At 38.2% G+C, this 20,006-nt stretch overlaps 5 protein-coding genes across 9 annotated transcripts; 3 read left to right on the top strand and 2 right to left on the bottom strand.

Moving 5' to 3' along the window:
* Positions 1–89: 89 nt before the first annotated feature.
* On the bottom strand, positions 90–4,884 carry LOC140779398 (putative pentatricopeptide repeat-containing protein At3g01580). The gene is made up of 2 exons (XM_073124431.1): positions 1,804–4,884; positions 90–1,230 (listed from the first exon to the last, which is right to left on the bottom strand). Exon 1 carries the CDS (start codon positions 4,868–4,870, stop codon positions 2,402–2,404), a length of 2,469 nt encoding a protein of 822 aa, XP_072980532.1. The 5' UTR covers positions 4,871–4,884; the 3' UTR covers positions 90–1,230; positions 1,804–2,401.
* A 426-nt stretch (positions 4,885–5,310) lies between these two features.
* On the top strand, positions 5,311–5,842 carry LOC140778513 (uncharacterized). Its single transcript, XM_073123267.1, has 2 exons — positions 5,311–5,613; positions 5,702–5,842. The coding sequence occupies exons 1-2, from the start codon at positions 5,311–5,313 to the stop codon at positions 5,840–5,842; spliced, it is 444 nt and encodes a 147-aa protein (XP_072979368.1).
* Positions 5,843–7,849: 2,007 nt separating this feature from the next.
* LOC140777633 (cytokinin riboside 5'-monophosphate phosphoribohydrolase LOG1-like) lies at positions 7,850–9,751 on the top strand. The gene is made up of 7 exons (XM_073121872.1): positions 7,850–8,250; positions 8,346–8,443; positions 8,527–8,557; positions 8,635–8,734; positions 8,827–8,897; positions 9,011–9,154; positions 9,506–9,751. The coding sequence occupies exons 1-7, from the start codon at positions 8,137–8,139 to the stop codon at positions 9,605–9,607; spliced, it is 660 nt and encodes a 219-aa protein (XP_072977973.1). The 5' UTR covers positions 7,850–8,136; the 3' UTR covers positions 9,608–9,751.
* Positions 9,752–10,179: 428 nt separating this feature from the next.
* On the top strand, positions 10,180–15,353 carry LOC140777632 (nuclear transcription factor Y subunit A-1-like). Of its 4 annotated transcripts, none has more exons than XM_073121867.1 (7): positions 10,180–10,311; positions 10,402–10,463; positions 10,818–11,101; positions 11,843–11,937; positions 12,110–12,181; positions 13,236–13,400; positions 14,570–15,353. In XM_073121867.1, exons 3-7 carry the CDS (start codon positions 10,861–10,863, stop codon positions 14,933–14,935), a joined length of 939 nt encoding a protein of 312 aa, XP_072977968.1. In that variant the 5' UTR covers positions 10,180–10,311; positions 10,402–10,463; positions 10,818–10,860; the 3' UTR covers positions 14,936–15,353. The 4 variants fall into 4 exon arrangements, with proteins under 4 accessions (XP_072977968.1, XP_072977971.1, XP_072977972.1 ...); XM_073121870.1 differs by having other exon boundaries at positions 10,183–10,311; positions 14,573–15,353; XM_073121871.1 differs by having other exon boundaries at positions 10,187–10,311; positions 10,818–11,074.
* Positions 15,354–16,172: 819 nt separating this feature from the next.
* Positions 16,173–19,977, bottom strand: LOC140779127 (guanylate kinase 1-like). 2 transcript variants are annotated; one of them, XM_073124105.1, is made up of 11 exons: positions 19,676–19,977; positions 19,158–19,195; positions 18,925–19,011; positions 18,751–18,827; positions 18,539–18,668; positions 17,551–17,913; positions 17,307–17,428; positions 17,042–17,177; positions 16,890–16,935; positions 16,710–16,812; positions 16,173–16,619 (listed from the first exon to the last, which is right to left on the bottom strand). In XM_073124105.1, the coding sequence occupies exons 2-11, from the start codon at positions 19,158–19,160 to the stop codon at positions 16,505–16,507; spliced, it is 1,182 nt and encodes a 393-aa protein (XP_072980206.1). In that variant the 5' UTR covers positions 19,161–19,195; positions 19,676–19,977; the 3' UTR covers positions 16,173–16,504. The 2 variants fall into 2 exon arrangements, with proteins under 2 accessions (XP_072980206.1, XP_072980205.1); XM_073124104.1 differs by having other exon boundaries at positions 19,712–19,977.
* Between the last annotated feature and the right edge of the window lie 29 nt (positions 19,978–20,006).

The raw sequence follows: 20,006 nt of genomic DNA, 5'->3' as shown, positions 1-20,006 counted from the left end.
TGGGTAAATTTAAACCCTTGTTGGCCTCAGAGTTGCTTCTTTACTCTAAGTCTCTACCCCGGTTAAAATGAAGACCTGCTCTAAATTCGCCTCAAATCCAGAGCCAAATTCGAACTTCGCTAGACCGGCTCAGCCGGTGGAGAGGCGGGCGTGGACTGGTCGTTGGGGTCGGTGACCGGTTTCGAGGAGGGAGGTGCGGCGTGCGTGAGTGGAAAATTGTGCTCGATTGGAATCCGGAGTGGAGTCCACCAATCCGCTGCAGTATCGGACGCCAGGCCGTTCTCACATCGAGCTCATAGTGTCGTCAAATCCGATACGAAAAAAGCACAGTTGACTGGCTGTAGCCGGTTCGATAGGAATCGTAATACTCAAAGCAGGGTGAGAATATCAAGTGCTTTTGTTCGACTTAGAAGAGCTTTTCTTAGTGAAAATTAAATAAATAATAAATTAAGTCCGTACCCCTCTTCCGATCTCGAAATTTCCGACTGGGCGTTCCGATGTCTTCCTTGTCGTATATCGGATAAAGTATCCGGACATTACTAATCTACCCTCATGGTACCTTAAAAGTTCCATCAAAGAAATTTAAATAGCTGCGAATAAGACGAGGGTAATCTAGTCATTTCATAGTCTTAGACTCTAGTACCGCACGGGAGCAGGGAAGCCATGGCGGTCCACCCAGTCAAAAGTCCACTAATTAAACCGGCGGAATAGGATAATATCATTGTTTCTTTCACTTGCTACGTGATAAAAGATGTTGTAGACCGTCGATTAGTTGGTCTGCCATCTAGAATATAATGCGCCGCCGCACACCAGACTGTAGTCTGTCCGCCTATCCGGTTACCTAGTAGTGGACGGTCACGATGGCGGGACTGGACGGGCGTCGTCTTTTTTTGTATAAAGCCAAAAGCATCGGGGCGAAGGTGGCGAATTAATGCAAAGCCACCCAGTTACGTCGCGCCACGTCTCATCGCACTACTAGTGAGCTTTTGGATATCTACACCAAATGGCATACGTATGTTGTCCTGCAGGTGCAAATTAAACGACCATTATAGTGATAAGTTCTTGGGGATAAAGTAATAACTAATAAGCACAAGAGTATCTCTCACACGTGCTTAGTTTCGATGCTTCTGGAAGAACGAGCGCATGAGAAAGAAGCCGGTAAAGATATCTTGCCGGTGAGGGGATCGCGACAAATTGGCGAGAATGCCCTCGGGAGGCAATCCGTCTTCTCTGGAAGGTTTAGGTCTGCCCACTGGTCAGCAAATATGCAATGGGCCACCCAAATTTAGGTAATATTTCTAATTTCTCTTAATAAAATTAGATCCCCTCCTCGTTTTGTCGGACTAAAATGCGCTTTGGTTGAAAGAAACATGTATCCATAATTCATCCCGTTTGATAAAGAAGCAAAATAATAAAATTAAAATTAAAAAAATGCGATGCAGTCCTCACAAGGTTGAATATCCAATTTCCCCGTACAAACTACCACCACAAAATGTCAACAACCACTAACTAAACTCCACTAGAATCAACAACCTAAACCTGCAGATAGAACTAAATCAACCAAATTACCAATACACAACCTCTGAGATTCAATCACAAACCACTTTGCCCCGGTTGGTGCGTTGGTGTTTCAGTCATTTTTCGAACTGACTTTGGGCCAAAGCAGGCCCATGGCACTTGTGCCAGTCATCCTGGGATTTTCCCATTAGTGAGGCCTCATCTTTGTATTATCCAGTTACTAAACCTATTTATGTATGCATATACACACACACACACCGAATTATAGATGCAGATAGGGAATACCTGTAGCGCAGAACCCATGAATAAGGATCTGACATTGTCCAGTAAACTGCAAGTGAGCATTTGCAAGACAATCATCTAAACAGCACAATTGTTGTCGGTATGGCTGGAAATCCCAAAGAAGTATCCGACAGCGGTGCTCATTTCCAATTTTGATAGGATATGGACCAGTTTCTTTGATAATACATACGACCAGCTGAGCAAGTTAGGTGATCTTTGCTTCTTCCCAGCAGCTGCTGTCTTTGTACGGAGAGATTTAGTTCACTCACCAAATTCGTGGGTGGCCTTGCATATCGTAGATGAGCTCTGAATAGAAAGTCGCTGACAAGCTTGCTAAGTGAGCTGCAGGTAGCTATATACCCTGAGACTTAGTGCAAGTTTTGATTGTAATCCGTGAAAATAATAACAAAGCAAGGCAAAACTTGGTCATCTTTCACCATAGCTAGGCAGTCTCAACCATACTATGGAATATGTAACTTGAACTTGGAATCTAATCAATCTATCCATTTACATCTTATATTTTTCTTCAAGATAAACAGTTGCCACTAATGACAGAAAATCCCATTCAACTATATCTAGATATGGCAGATGGAAAATCTTATCAACTTCCTGCAGTGAAGGGATGAACTTGATTATCAATAAACAGCCAGCTGTTTCCAGGATCCTTTTCCAATCCCATCTCCTCAATCTGCATTCGTAATTTTTTTACATCTTCCCAACATCCAGCTGCAGCATAAATGTTGGAAGGAAGTATGTAGTTTGAAATATTCAGAGGTTCTAATTCAATGAGCTTTTCAGCAACTGTTCTTGCCAGCTCAGTGTTAGTTGAAACTCGGCAAGCACTCAATAGAGCTCTCCAGATACTAATAGCTGGTTCTACGGGCAATGAACAGATTAAATCAGTAGCAGAATCAAGCCTACCTGACCGAGCAAGCAGATCCACTATGCAGGCATAGTGTATAGCCTCTGGAGTAATGTCATAATCTCTAGCCATTGCATAAAAGAGTTCCATTCCTTTTTCCACCAATCCAGAGTGACTGCAGGCAAATAAGAGAGAAACAAAAGTTACACCAGTGGGCCGCTTTCCAGTACCTAACATTTTGTAGAACACAGAAAGTGCATCTTCACCACGACCATGTATTCCATATGCAGCTATCATCGCATTCCAAGATATGGTATCTTTCATCACAATGTTTTCGAATATTTTTTCAGCATTACTAATACTTCCACATTTCGCATACATGGTGAGAAGAGCATTTGCCAAAGGAGTATCTGAAGTCAGATCCTTTCTTACAATGTATCCATGCAAGAATCTTCCTTGCTGGAGATTTCCCATTTGTGCACACGAAGAAAGAACATTAAGCAGCGTAGCTGAGTTGGGAGATACTTCTGAATGCATCTGATGGAAGAGTGGAAGAGCTTCATTTGGCTTTCCATTTCGATTGTAACTAGCCATCATAGCATTCCATGAGATTAAATCTCTACTAGAGTTCCAAAATATATGTAGTCCAGCTGATTCACATCCGCAGTCCATGTACATATCTATAAGTGATGTACACAATGTGGCATCAACATCAAAACTATGTCTTATTATGTAACCATGAATTGATCTGCCAATGTTTACTGACAGATTGTCCTTACATCCTCCAAGAAGAGAGACCATGGTATATGAATTTGGCTTCGTTGTGCTTTGCAGCATCTCTCTGAAGATATCCCATGCCTGCCATGTCAATCCATTTCGTATTAATCCCGCAATCATTATGTTCCATGAAACTGCATCAGACTTGTCCATTCTGCAAAAAATCTCAAGAGAAGATACCATACAGTTGAATTCTACATACATGTTTAATAATGCATGGTCAAGAGTAACATTTCCTTTCTCCCTGGTTTTTATGGCATAGGCATGCAGCTGTTTGCCTTCATCATAGTTGTCAGATTCGGCACAGACAGATATTGTTGATGCAATACTGACAACATTTTCTTTAACACTTTCCAGCTTCATTCTCTTAAACAAGTTGAGTGCCTTATCATACAACATGCAATTTTTATATGCAGACATCATAGCATTCCAGGATGCGAGATCTTTCACAATCATACCCTCAAAAACAACACATAATGATTCTGAATTGCCACATTTACCATACATATCGATCAATGCATTTGCTATGAACATATCAGATGTATACCCATACTTGACAGCAAATTGGTGAACTTGCTTCCCGAGTTCTAAGCATTGGCATTCGGCACATGATTGTATAACGACAATTAGTGAAACAGAGTCAGGAGCTACATTCCCTTCCAGCATTTGGGAAAACAGATTCACAACTTCAGCAACATTTCCCGTTTCAAAATACGCATACATTATCGAGTTCCAACTCACCGTATTCTTTAATGTCATCAAATCAAACACATTGCGGGAGGATTTATTACTGAACCTTGAATAAAACCCAATCAAGGAGGTTCCCACATGAGGTTCTGACTCCACGAACCCACGTCGCAGACAATAGCAATGGATCCCTTTCCCTAGCCTGTACTCAATCAGCTCAGCGCAAGCAGAAAGGAGACTCACCAAGGTGACCGAACTCGGTTCAAACCCCTCCCTTCTCATTCTAACAAACAGTTCTATAGCATCATCATAGTGGTTATTTCCAATGCATCCACTAATCATAGCGTTCCACGACACAAGATCTCTTTCGGCCATTTCATCAAACAAATCGTAAGCGTCATCCATTAGTCCGCATTTACAGTAGAAATCAACAAGCGCAGTCCTAATCCTGACATCAGTGGCCAATTGGGTACAAATAACATCAGAATGGATCTTTTGACCAAGGCTCACGTCCTGCAATCTTGCACAAGCCTTAATGACGAGCGGCAGAGTTGGCCTAAGCTTCGTCGGGGAAATGCCCAGAGCTCGTGTCTCTGTATAGAGTTTCAGAATGGCTTGGTCATTTTTGAGCTTCGCGTGGTGTTTGAGAACGGAATTCCAGTAGTTTGGGTCCTTGGTGGGAGAATTTTGCAATGAGATGGAAGGTGTGTTTGTGGAAATGTTCATCAGGATGGGGAAACTCATTTTCCTCCACACAAAAGGACATGAGACAGGAAACTTATAAATACGTCAAGGAAAATTTATAAATAACACTCTATATTTGACAAAATTATTTTTCGCACTCTACCGCACAAGTATATTTATTATTCCAATAAAATAACTTTAACAATCTTCGAATAATTTGCAATGAAATATTCTTTATGTTTACTAGGAGTCATTAAAAAAAAAGATAAATGATAAAATTTCACTTAAAATGAGGGACGTGTATTCGCCAAGCCACGTGTAACGCTAGTAATGAGCCACAGGAACAACGCGAAGAAGCACGTGTCAACAGCTGCATAAAGGTTAATACTATACGTATACGCATCAGACCACTATCCTTCCCCTTCTTATCTCTTCCACCGCCAATATATACGTATAAAAACTCCTCGCATTTCCTGCTACCTTGCATGCACATGGTAGTAATGGCTGCCGTAGTGAATGAGACACCAAGTATTCTGGCTCGAGTTGATCGTTTGGACATCATGCTGAGCTTCTTAGAGGAGACTAAGGGGAACCGGTCGGCAGCGAGGAGTCCGACGTCGGCGTCGACGACTCCTAGCCATTCGATGACGGCGAGCGACGAGGGTAATTCTTCTGCCAACTCGTCGCCGAAGAGCTTCTCGAGGCGGCGGCTGTGCCAGCCGATGCACGACGTTGTGACGGAGACCAGGGCGAAGGGAAACCTCATCCACCGCATCGACCTACTCGAGTCCAGGATTCTCAAGGCAAGTCAACGTTAGTAATTATATATATATATATATATATATAGTAGTTAAAAGTTTTGTCTTCTCTGTTGTGGTATTTGTATTGCAGCTGGAAGAAGAGATGGAGCATGAGAAGAGGGCAGGAGGAGAGGAGAGGAGCCCAAGGAGTGGGGAGAAGAGAGAACGCGGCAAAGGGTTGAGGAGATTGGTGAAGTCATGCATGAATGGAGGATTTGAGACGAATAAGTGATTGTTTTTTGTGTCTGTCTCTTGTTTTCAATTACGAGAAGCAAATAATTGAAAGGATCCTACGTACTTTTTCCCCCTCTCGGGTGCAAATTGATGCATGGGAGGATAAAATTATACAAGGACTTACTTTAAAAGCTCAGTAATATGAACTGGTTAGGCCCTGACTGCGTAATCGTTTGATGAAAAAGAATGTATGTATCTTTAAGTAATTTTTTTGCACAAATAGAGTGACCTCAATCTCTAGGAATAGAGTTAAAATTGTATATAATTTGCATGTCCTTGTCTTGCCTAACCGAAGACAGAAGAAAATTAATCATTGGATTAGGTTGAAACATCTCTTTCATTTCTGTGAACAGAATCCATTTGCCACGTTTCACTTCCGATGATGCGTGGCTTTCATCTGAAGAACACTAAAAGAAAATTATTAAAAACACGTACATAATGAGTAGAATATATAACACGATAATATGGCAAAACATATTTTGTTTACGTTGCAACGACCCACGGTCGGTCAAGAACGCAATTATAATAGAATTAATAAGTTAACAAATGTTGAAAAATCTACTTCAAAGATCTATCACAATGACTAACTAATAATAATATCAATTAATATATATATATATATATATATGATTTAATAATATGAGGATTTACGTGGAAAATATTTCTGAAAGGAAGAAATTGATGAACCTTGCTTTAAATTATAATGTTGGAAAAATATTTTTAATAGAAAGAATCAAAGACATTCTCTTGTAGGTGTGAAGAAAATCATTCTATTTTTATATCAACTAAGAAATCTTCTAATTGTAAACTTGTGTTTGTACTTCTCATCCTTCTGTTGTTTTCAAATAATTTACTCGCGGTCTTAAATAACATAAGCAAGGCCACATATGCACTAGTATCCAATCTAATTATTTATTAGCTAAGTGAGTTACACCTTAGCTCAAATCATTTTAATTAGTGAGGCAGAATCAAAGATTTTGAGGTTCGGTGTTTGAAATATATATTTGCTTTAAAAAATGGGACATTTGTAAAATTTAAATATGTATAGTGTGAATTTAAAAAGTAGGGTATGAAATTTTCTATTAAAAGTTTTCTTTTTTCTTAAAGCATCTCTTTTAGATCAAAAGAATGAACAACCATTCACCACACTGTCACTAGGGGCTGTCGAAAATCTTGAATCTCAACTTCCAATTCATTCCTCAATCTTAAATCTAAGAACATTAGGAAAATCAATTTAAATCATGACATAAATTTTCTATGTGGGCACCCTTATTTCAAAATGAAGTTTATTTTATGAGTAAAATATATTTAAAATAAATTACTCAACTAACTTTAACAAAAAATATCCATTCTCAAATCGAATTATATTAAATCTTACTGAACATTTTCTGCAGAATTATTAAAAGAGTTGTCATCATCCATTTTCTTTAATAACAGCTAGTTGCATCATTGATTATTAGTTTAATCTAAGGAGTGTTTTCTCGAGTAGAGGAGCAAGGATTTCAGTTTGCACCAAATAAAGATGCAAACAGTTGATTAACTTTCTAACATGAAATATATTATATATGAAACAGGATGATTAACTTATTATAATTATTGAGAGAAAATCCATTGTATTCACACTCTAAGTGGAGGACTTGTCTCTAGGGTAATCATCATTCCTCTCAGATTTTGTTTGTGTATGAGAACTTATTCTACTTGTTTTTTATTATTATTAAACTTGATATTTTATTTTATTATTATTTAACCAGTGTTTAGCTAATCATTCTCGTCCTTTCTTCGTGTATCAAATTTTAACTGAGTGTTGAATATTAATGCAATGATCGTCTATGGATTTTCCTATTAAAAGAAAAAAGGAATTCATTGGCAAAAATCAATAGTAATTACTGTTAGCAAATTGGCAAGAGAATCTTAGGTAAATGTTAGTGGGGGAGTGACCAAAAAGTTGCATTGATTGGACAGGCAGAAAAGAAAATAGATTGTGATGTTGTAGTCTCTCAGATTCATCCAGGAAAGAGAGCCATTTTGAGAGAGAGAAAGAGAGAGGGAGGGAGGGAAAGAATTGGAGATAGATCGTTGTTGGGTTCATCTCCAACACAAAAGTACTAGAAAAGAATATGCATTAGGAAAGGCGTCGGCTTCTTTGTTTTCCTTTACAAGTGCTTGACTAAATTCTTCTTCTTTTTCTTCCTCCATTTACATTTCTCTCCTCTTCTCCCTTTTCTTCTGCCTGCGCCTTTTCATTTCAGCATTGCAATCTTTCTCCTCCTCCCATGCTTTATCATCCAGGAGATGGACGCAAGCCAGCACAAAAGAAAGTTCAAGAGGATTTGTGTGTTCTGTGGAAGCAGAGCTGGAAACAGGCGTTCCTTCAGTGATTCTGCTCTCGATCTTGGGAAGCAACTGGTGAGGATTTACAACCTAGAATCGTAAGAATTCGTGACCTTACTGAATTAATCTATGTTTGATCGATCGCTTTGGATGTATCCTTTTAAATTAAGGTTGAGAGGCAAATCGACTTAGTTTATGGAGGTGGAAGCGTAGGTCTCATGGGCTTGATATCTCAGACTGTTTATAATGGTGGCTGCCATGTACTTGGGTAAGACAATGCATCTTTTGGCATACCAATCAAAGAAAAAAGAAGAAAAGTTTTGTTCATTAGTTCTTTTGCTTCCATTGCAGAGTCATTCCTAGAGCTCTCCTGCCACATGAGGTAGAGCTACCTTTCTATATTACCTATTGATTTATCTCCTTAACCTGCAAACTAACTAAATTCGAACCCTTTTGTAGATATCAGGAGAAACGATAGGCGAGATGAAGACAGTTGCAGACATGCATGAGAGGAAGTCAGAAATGGCTAAGCATGCTGATGCTTTCATAGCCCTTCCAGGTGAACTAATATACCCCCCAAACTCACCTCCCTTCTCACTACCATTTGGATCTCTCTTCAAAACTTCTCACAGAGAGATGAAATCCTTTTAGGTGGCTATGGAACCATGGAGGAGCTTTTAGAGATCATAGCATGGTCACAGCTTGGCATCCATGACAAACCAGTGAGCTTTTGTCATGCTTGGCTGCATTCTAATTTTTTTATAGATTCGGTGGATTCTGCTTACTTCATTGGGTTTAGTTGTGAGCCCATCTTGTGACATAAATTTTTGGGCAGGTGGGGCTGCTAAACGTGGACGGGTACTACAATTGCTTGCTTTCACTCTTCGATAAAGGGGTTGAAGAAGGATTCATAGATAGCTCTGCAAGGGATATAGTCGTTTCAGCAGAGAGTGCAGAGGGACTAATGAGAAAAATGGAGGTAAATTATGGTGGGAAAAGAAAATAAATAATAATAATAATACAAAGTTAATGGAATTATTCGTTTTTTGGACTTTTTCGGAGTTCTTTTTTTGCAAATACTCGTGTATTCACGTGAAGGCTATTTGCAAAATCCACTGATTGCCTATTTAGACCCCTATTATATATATATATATTATTCCTTAACTACAGTCGGGGAGTAAGTAACAATTATCATTATAATTAATACGAGGGATGTTTGCAAAAAAAGAAGAAACTCTTGTAGTTTTGTCTCAATTTATGCTTTTAAATTTGCTGATTGGTTTTTAGAGTGTGCAATGACATGTTGTTGCTCTTGGCTGCTGCTTTGCAGGAGTACGCGCCAGTGGTTGACGAGATTGGGCTCAGAAAATGCTGCCAAGTACTAGACGACTTGTTGGAGTCTACTGCAAGTGTAGATACTCCCAAGCCATGATGTAAATATTAAGATTATAATCTGTACGTATAGTTGGGTTCTGGCTTGTGGATTGGAACCACTCCTTTGTTTTCGTCGCTGTGTAATCGAATCCTGTGAAGAATTTGACTACTTGGTAGTCTGTTTGTTTGATGCATTCCAACACATCAAATATATATATATATATATATATATATAATTCTCGTCATCATATTTAATGTTAGGATTAGATACTACCATCAATCATGCTTTGCTATTACAAGACATACTAGATGTACGCTAACATATCAGAGTATATGCAATCCAATCAATATCTTTCAAGAGTAACAAGAAGAATCTGATCTCTAGTTTGCGAACATTAAGCAGCCGTCACCCTCATCTGGACATGGCGGCTCGAGGTGCATCGTCCGCGTGGACCGTATCACGTCTTCCCCTACTCGCGAACTGCTGCCACCTTTGCCCCGAGACATCGCTATTGGGGATTAAATTTGCGAGTTATTGACATAAATACCTCCGTAATTTACTTCACGAGAGGGAGCAGTGGCATTTTCGTCCTTTACCTTGACGGGCGTACCAGTGGGTGGTTTAAGTTCGAAATTATGGATCGTGTTTAGTGGTAGAAAGTATTTTGTTACATAATTTGGAATTATTGATACGGAGTGGGAAAAAGATAAGAAGAGTTGTGTGAGAGAGACGCGGAAGACTTTGATGGAGAGCAGAAGCGAGTAATTGATTTCCTTTTTCGACGAGTTTTAGTTTCTCTTATCTATTTGGTTCTAAATTAACCCCGTAAAAGGTGTGGATTCCTGTAACAGTGATTGGTCGGAGATGGACTCGGAGGAAGAGAGACGTCTAGGGTTTGGTTTCTCGTGAATTGGTGAGTTTGGATTCGTTATATCTCTCTCCATCACTTCTCGCGCTTGACTACTATTTCCAGATTAAAAGGGGAACCAGGGGGTCCTTTAGGGTTGGGATTTTTCTCTGATTGTTACATAATTGCGGTGTTTTAATTATTTGTTTTCCATCATTTTTTTGGCCGCTAAAACGATTGGAATTTCGGATTTCGACGACCAATTATTTGACAGGTTTTGTTCTTAGGACCTTATGTTTTTTGTTACTTCTAATCTTCTGCTGTTTGTGAAATCGTATTGGTTCTCAATCCTGATGGTAGAGTATCGGTTTGCTTAACTTATTTTCCTCTATTCGTTTCCATCTCTATTTATTCTTGTAGCTGGCAAGAGTTGCAATCTGAATTCGTTGCGAGTTTAAGAAACATGGAACGACCAAAGGATGGAAGCAATTCTGAAGAGCCGAATGAGCAAGGTGCTCCGTCTTCCTCAAGGGATGCGCAGCCATGGTGGATGGGACTTGGCTTTGGCTCTATGCCACCAGCAGTATTACCGCAAAGTGCCTCTCAAAACAGTTCAGGTGACACCATAGGTGCTCAGTCACAGTCGAGTGATAGTGCAAATGGCATGGTTGTTAGTGGTAAGGTGCAGAACACAATACCAAGAGGTTAATTTCCGTAGATGTCAATTTTTATTAAAATATTATTCTCTCTTTGTGTCAATAGTGTGCTGGGTTTTGCATATTAGTAAGATTATTCAATAGAACTTGCATTGGTTCTTTTGATTCAGGCTACAATGTGATTAGGTACCATGCAATTCATAAAAGGCCTACTACTGATGCAAGCGTTATTTGCTTAATATTTTGATCTTTTTTTTTTGGTTGGAGGTTTTCTATACTTGGATCTGTTCTTTCTCTTTAGTTTTTTATATGTATTTGGAAAATGGAAAACTAAACATTGTGTAAATGGATAATGGATTCTAAAATTGGATACGTCAGCAATAGATTGTGGGCTGAATGGTAATAGGGCTCTTCTTATCTTCTGTGAATAATGATTAGTTTACTTCAATTATCTTTATAAATTCATCATTCCTACATTTGAATAGTTGTACACCGTATGATCTTTCATTTCAGTGTAGTGAGTAACCAGAAGGTTACCTTCTTCAACAATAGAGACTCATTAGTTACTACGTCCATGCGAATTATGCAATTCAGTCATTCAGTGTAGCTGCTAGAAGTCACCTGAAAATTTGCAATGTTTCTGGGTCACGAGCATATTTTGGATCTATATCACATTAATCCTTCTTTATGTTTTGATGCACCTGATTTGTGCTCTATACAAAAATAGTTGCAATGAAATACCGACGTAGAGTGCAACATAACTCACAAAGATCTTATATGAATGGACAGATGAAAATCACAGAGAGGAAAACCAGCTTCTCCCAGCTGCCATGCCTCCTATGATACCTGAACAGTCACCTCACACTCTGGAGCCTGGTCAAACAGTTGTGTAAAGACATTTGTTTTGTTCTGTTGTTCTTCATTCTTCTTCTTTTTTTCTTTTTGCAGCCTGTAGATATTATATTATTTTGTCAAGTGGCTTTTATGCCAAGTAATCCTCGACATAATAAATGAAATATTCATTCTTATTTGGTACTCATCCAGAGTGTTTTGCAGACATACGCAACATATCCCTACTCTGATCCTTACTTTGCTGGCATTATGACTCCTTATGGAACTCATGCTCTGGTATGTTAGTTGCACTAATGGTAGTGACTACAAATTTGTTTTTCTAAAATATTTTGCTATATACATTGGTGTGACTTTTAGTTTATAAATGTTGCAATCATAGGATGTATACCTATAGGATTGATAGGACACCAAGCTCTCAACTATCTTCCAGGTAACTTCGTACCAATATGAAATTAAGTTAGAGGATGATGTCAACATTCAATTAAGAGAAAAAGGAGAATGATGAGTATGAAATAGACATGCAAACTAAATTCCCAATAAACTTTAGTTAGAAGACTACAATTTCATTAGTAGCTTAGAAAATTATTGAGGCACCTTAAAATTTCAAGTTGACTATTGGGAATACTAAAAGATGTACAGCATACTTACAGTGACCGTAGATTACAAATCTGTGCAGCAAGACCCGTAATCAATTGATAATAGATAAACATAAAGAGAGTAGAGAATACACAATATTGCAAAGTTGGCCTCATCAAAACCTTAATTAGTCACTGCTCTTAGAGAGAGTTTCTAAGAGGCTTCAGTTACATCAACTTGACCCAGCAGCACCAGAGAAATTTATCACAACAACTTTAAAACTTCATCTAAGTGTTTAGCCAGAAATAGTTACTGCTGCACCCTCATATGTGTTTGCATCCCTATGCACCACTCCACTTAGGTTTAACCTAAATATGACTTATTGTGGCTTTAGTACATGAATATTTTTAATTACAATTATTATAGTCACACGGAAAAAGTCCTTTATTTGATCCAAGTATTTATCTTACATTTTCTCTTCAAAATATCTTATATTCTTATGTTTTGCATTCCATCACTTTAAGGACCTCTTAATTATAGAAAGCATATATACCCACGTATGCATCCATGTAAGTCCCTAGATTGCCCTCATACCACAATTGCCTTTTAGAACATTGGAAATGATACAAAACTTCGTTACAAGCCAATGAAAATGAAATTATTTCCTAATATTAAAGACTCCCATCTACTGGTGTGATTGTACATCAATCCTGGTAAGCAAGAACTAATCCCTGATAACCTATCGGATTTTCAGGTGCATCATCAGTTACTTGGTATACCTCAGAATCGCATGCCATTACCTCTTGAAGTGACTGAAGAGCCAGTATTTGTAAATGCAAGGCAATACAAGGGAATCCTAAAGCGTAGACAATCACGTGCAAAGGCTGAACTTGAGAATAAAAATATAAAAAAGAGGAAGGTAAGTGCAGATAGTAACAATATATGATTGGCAAAGGTAATATTTGGCACTTCATAACTATGTTTTTTAAACAATAAATCTATTTGTTTTACTTTTGCTGGAAGATCATGTGTTCGCATTTCAGATATCAATCTGAGTAAATAGGCATGTGAGACTACTGTTTCTCTTAGTATCTTATCAATTCATATGGTTAGATTATATGCAATTAAGAATCCAATATTAGTCAGGGAATGTCTTTGACGGAAGTTATAATTTTTCTGTCCCTTGAAAATGCTAGTCTACTTTTTGGAATAAAAAGTGTCAAAAAAATCATCATTTTAGTTCTTTATCAGTCATATTCCTGTGGTTTTTCACGTAGTAGTTCATAAGATAGTATTTCACCCCATGTTGCTTATGATTCTAACTGCATGTGGGGCCGATATACTAAATGTCGTACTTATTGGAAATAAAAAAAAAAATCGATAGCTTCCCTGCATTATTGAATTTTTATTCGCTTTTGACTCAAATGAGCACTTTGAAGCATCCTTTGCAGTGTGTACTTTTTTTTGTCTCTCTCTGGTGGAACATGAACTTCCAATCATCTACATAGGCTTTCACTTAAGTGTGCATCATTTTATGTTATTGACCTTGTCTTGCTTTAAGATAACAAGACAGATTTTTTATCATCATATATGTCAGTATGTCCCTGAAGTTTTCATCAACTTTGTCGTTGGTTGTGTCTTGGTTTCAAATTTGGCAAGGGTTACTCTTTCCACCACTTCATAGAAGGCTCTCCACTTCATCAATTGCTTAAGCAAAAGCTGAGTTAACTGGAAGTTTTATAACAAAACCGGAAGCCATGATACAGTTGGCTGCAAGCATCATCGGTCATTTTCAAAAGAACCTAATGGTTTTAAGAAAATAAACATGAGAGTTTGAAGAATAGATATCATTAAGAATTAGGATAGTTTGGAACTTTACAACGATGTATATCTACATTATCCAATAAGCAATTGAGGTTACAGTAATTCTTTTGCCATTTAAACCCCATGTTGTCAATGTAGATATGTAGTTAAAGAATTGACTTGCTTATCCAATCTGTAATTTCATTATGATTAGCATAATCACATTGCTGTGTTGACCATAATGGAGAATTTGGATTATGTTTTAATCTTTAAAATGTGGTGTAGCAGCCATATCTTCATGAATCTCGTCATCAACATGCAATGCGGAGAGAAAGGGGTTGTGGAGGTCGTTTTCTCAACACAAAGAACAATGACGGCAATGCTGCCAATACTCACCCCGAGAAGGTGAATTCAGGTGAATCTGCTCCAAATTCAAGTAGTACAGCCTTTGAATTTAGGTTGCCAGGAACCCAAGGCATGTGTGCGCCACAAAATTGCAGCAACAGCAATGATAGCTACCAGCAGCAGTCTGGCTATGAACTCTCGTCCCATTCGACATATAGTGGGACGGTGGAGGAAGGACAGCAATCTGGGACCCTGGAAAATCAGGCTCAGGATGCAGGGCAGCATCCTGGAGAAACAGGCCCCTGACGTGGCAATCGGCATGCCGAGATGTTCCCCTTTAGTTTGGGCATTGTTTCTAGCATTGCCCATGTCCTCTTCTGGTTTGCTTGCTCAACCATTTCTGCTTTTTTTGAGATGATTTCCTCATTCGTTATATGCGTGGGTGATGGCAGAAATGCAATCTGGAGTCCGAGGTCAGGTGTATCTTAGGAGTGGTAATTGGTAGATGTGAGGTCTACAGGCAATTCATTCTTGGCTCTCTCTCTCTCTCTCTCTCTCTCTCTCTCTCTCTCTGTGGAAGAAAACATGCAAATGAGATAGCTGTGATAGTTTTATTGTTTCAGAATTGAGTGCTACTATTACCTTTCTCTATGTGAAAAACGAGTCATTATTTGAGTTGGTGAGAAAATAAATGCCACATTGGAACATGGTTCCTTCGACTTTCTTCATCAGTTTGAACTTTTCTGGCTGTCAATATCGAATGAATGGTTGTATATGATGATGGGGTTGTTAGTTACATATGTGGTAAAAGATGCAATTAAAATTGCTTGCCTGACAGGCGATCTTGTTGTTAAGCAGAGAGTTGTTGCATTGTTGACTGCAACATCCATGAGCTTCTACAATAAAATACTCCTCTTTATGCTGATGCTTTTGAGTAACTTCAAACATCTGTACATTCTTTGACATGATCTCTACATCCTTCGCTTGTAGATGACAATGCTTTATAGTTGAAAGACTGCTTGGTCGATCAACTATCATTGTCCAACCTAACGATAGTGCTATCATACCAAACCAAACAGCCAAAAGTTCCTGAGATCGCTTGTTGATTTCTAAAGAGGGAAAAGGCTTGGAAAAAAGCCACACACAAAAAAAAAAATAATAAATAAATAGTTACGACTTCCAAGTTCCAAATAGTCGGTAAACATCAACACGTCAATGGAGGGCGTGATGCACTTCGTTACTAGAAGAATCTGGTGCCTTTCAAAAGAAGTTTTGATCGAATCAAAACTTAAAAGTCATCAAGTTAACTTGATCCTCTGAGCTCATATCCTACCCATTTGGTCCATTAAATTAAATTAATTCTCTCACATGATTAATAATTCCCTGCATTTATTAATGCTTAGATTCTTCTTCATCTAATCATATTTTGTATTTCATATGTTTCGCCAACACTAACTTGTGAATCACGTTAAAGAAATCCAAAATAATTGCTTGAGACAAAACGAGCCACTAGGATGTTGCTTACTGCTAGTACGACTCAAAATTTAAAAAAAAATGAAACACTCATGATTTGAAATGGTAAACAAAGCACTAGTACAACATTGACTATGATCGTACAAGCGTTTCATGAATGATATCTGAAAAGAAAAAGAAAATCTCGACCAGAAAGTGAACTTCATCCATGTTCCAGTAAATTATTGTCGCAAGAGAACAAATCATCAATTCTTTTCCTATTTGATAGCAATCTGAAGTTTGGGTACCACACTTGTATGTCTTCATATTTAGTTGTTCTAGGAAATTTCACCCCATATAGTAAATCCAAAATTTAAGTCAGTAGTGGTGCAACTTCTTGGCTTGAGTACTCCACGAATAATGTTAAAGTAGTTTGATGTCATTCAAGCTATCTTCTGATGGGTAAATGTGGTTTATATTTAGTCCCCTCGTTCGACCAGAAGCACCTCCCTTGAGAGAAGATACATCAAGCGCATACCTATCAAACGGAATAAAATTGTCCAAGTATAAGCTTCTAATCAGATTATCTGAAACAAATCCAGAATTTAATTCAGAGTGAATGACTTACGAGTTGCGGCCTGCTGCTTCAATTTCCTTAGATTCAATATGCAAAAGAACTTTTGAGTCTGTCTTAGATATTGTATGAGACACAGGAGCGATATTCTGCATGACTGTTTTGACCATCTAATCAGAAAATGTGAAAGAGCAGGAAGAGACGAAGATATAATTAAAAGATATAATAACTTACATGATTCATATGAAGCACCGAAATTCTCATCCAAAGCGAGTATTTTCTATAGGAGATAAAATATTCATCAGAAAAATGGTTACCAATGGACAAATTCAATATCAAAATAATAAATGGAAGTGCAAACAAAACAGAACCGCAGTTAAAAACACCTTTAAATTCTCGAAGCATGTTTCAAGGTCGTCATTCACCAAAAAGTGGTCAAAAAGACCTGGGAACTTTGCCTGCTCAAGCTCCGTTCTGGCATTTCTGAGTCTTTTTTGGACTTGTTCTTCTGTTTCTGTTCCCCTGTATAGTCATGCAAGGGCATTCAAAATGGTTTCTATTGTGGATTTCAAGAAAAGTAGCGTAACCAATTACCAATCACACAAGCTATATAATATAACCTTGATGACATCTTAAAATTCTTAAATATACCGTGCCCGAAGACGCTTCTCAAGTTCTTCAAATGATGGGGGGCAGATGAAGATGAAAACTGCTTCAAGAGAACTAGCCCTCACAGATCTAGCTCCTTGAACATCAATGTCGAGAACACATCTCTGCAATCCAAAAGCATCGAAAGTTCGAAACTTTAAAGAATCATATCACATGCAAGGATAACATTATACAGATACCACCAAGACTCACAATCTTCTATGTTCATGCGCTTGTTTTCTATTACCTTTCCAGCATCTGTAACTGCTTCAACTGCTTCAATACTTGTCCCATAAAGATTTCCATGAACCAATGCAGATTCAAGAAATTTCCCAACACTAATATCTTTCTCCATCACGTTACGCTCAGTGAAGTGATAGTGAACTCCATCTATTTCTTTCTCTCTTGGAGCCCGGGTAGTGTGACTAACAGAAAACCCAAATGTTGATGGGAACTCTTTCATGAGTTTTGTAATTAATGTACCTTTACCAACTCCAGAAGGACCACTAATCACAATTGGCTTTGGGCCATTGCCCAGAACCCCCTTGCTCCATGCAACCACTTCTGTCCCAAGAATCTTCTTATGCTCCTTAACAAATGGGGTGTCCACCTAATACAACAAAAATAGAAACATATTTATAGCTGAATAAATAGAAGGAAACCCAAAAGAGCAAAGCATGGAGAACTAGCAGACACAAAGGAATGAGAAACTTTCCTAATCCAAGTAAACTAAACAAAGGCTTTGCATCTACACTACATAATAAACGATCATGCTGTGTAAAACCAGCCAATTTGATTTAAGATAATGAAGCACAAGAAACAAATAGGTCTCTACTTTGTGCCACTTGGCAGATATCATTATTAAGCATGACAGTCAGTTAATTGCAAGTATACCTCTTCATCAAGCTTAGCAATGGTTGAGGAAATCCAGACAGTATAGATTGTGATCCAGATCACCAGTAGTTACTATGTTCTGTTTTGCCTACTTTGGAGATAACAAACAAAATACCAAGTTCATAAAGTATGGACCATGGCAAATGTAGACAAAAGTCCTTTTGGAACCTACCCATTTGGTGGTTGTTAGAATTCTAAAGTTCCTATATTAAAAAAAGGAAAAACAAAGAATAGCATCTGACCACATAAAACAGTAAGTGAGCAAAAGGCCAAGTCCATAAGCATCAAATTTATATAGAGGGTCCATATCCACACAAGAAAGTATTTTGAGTAGCGCAGACCTCCAAAAACCAGGCAAAATCATCCAGTGAAGAATCCCTCTTAACAATCAATATCCTATCGTTATTTAAAATCACAGCTGAGTGACCCTTAGAAGGAACTGGTTGTGTGCCCAGAACTGTAGGAATCAACCTGCCAAAACAACTGCGAATTAGATCTTCTATCTCTAAACAAACAGTACGAGGAAAGGCAATAGAGAGTGCAAGTATCCCACCATGTTCCAGTAAACTTATCAAAAATTTTGATGCTGATTGAGGACTTAGCTCCATCACCAACTCCTCCTACTACATACTGCATACGCAAGCACAAGTAATTACATTTCACAAGATCTAAACTTACAAACGAAACAATAAGGTAGAAAGAGGGAAATTTTTTTGTATGGACTCACTATCTTATCGCCAATAGTAGTAGCTGTCTGATAGTCTTGTGTTTCAGAAATGAAGCTTCCAAAGAGAAATTCGGGTGCTTCTTCTCCCTGTTAAAGATGAGATTTCTATCAGATCAACTCTCCTCCATAAGGGAAATAGATACTCAAATTAACTTATACTAAAATACAGTAATTACAAGATAATATTTGCAAAGCGATCATAACAAGAGCAAAAACCATAAAGATCAACTTACCATGAAAGTTCTTGGATCTTAAAATTCAACCTTCAAACCTGGAATAAATGAAAAGGAAAACTCTCATTTCAAGTGTCAACCAACAGAAAGACAGAGAGGATTTCTGATCTTTAGCTCCAGGCACGAAAAGTAATAAAAATAAGCGTCAAACTTTGCCAAATCACAAACAAATTAATCGTCCTATATGATGTAAAAACAGAGGAAAAGCGCATAAATTTCAGATCCACATTCCGTCAGCATGACTGCAATCAAACAAGGCATCTAAACAAGTAAAATCCAATATAGAGTTCCTGACGGGCAGGCTTAGAAAACTCCTTAGACCACTAAAGTAATGTAAAATCAACGTTCAATGCGAATATACTCATAAGAATCTTTTTCCCCAATGTCAATTGAAACCAATGTCAAGAACAAAACAGAAAAAAGAGAGATCACGGAAGAACAACGAAGAACCATCTGCAGAACTCAAAGCAACAGCAGACCAAGAGGAAATATAGAGCGGACAAGGTTAGCAAACAAACCCCAACTCCCCAAAGAGCGGAAGAAGAGAAACCCACCTTGATCCGTCTGAGATCTTGGGATTCCGAAGACTCGGTTAGCGAAAACCAACGAAAATTTGGTTAAAGCGGAGAACTAATTTCCCTTAAAAGAGAGTAAAATACTAAAAGATTTCCCTTTTCCAAACAAATCAATGGAATCGAGGGAAGAAGGGGTCTACTTTTGGTCCAATCCCACCAAAAAGCCTGTCCTTTTTATAGTCTGCTCACCAGGGGAAGGACTCCTCTCTCTTCCTTCCTTCCAACCTGGTTCTCTCCCGAGCCGAAGAACGAATCTGAAAAGGAACCGCTTACG

Source organism: Typha angustifolia, chromosome 15, assembly GCF_048772165.1.
Source record: "Typha angustifolia cultivar Huaian chromosome 15, ASM4877216v1, whole genome shotgun sequence".
NCBI lineage: Eukaryota > Viridiplantae > Streptophyta > Magnoliopsida > Poales > Typhaceae > Typha > Typha angustifolia.
Note: the sequence above shows the minus strand (reverse complement) of the source record. Positions and strands in the feature narration are given on the sequence as shown.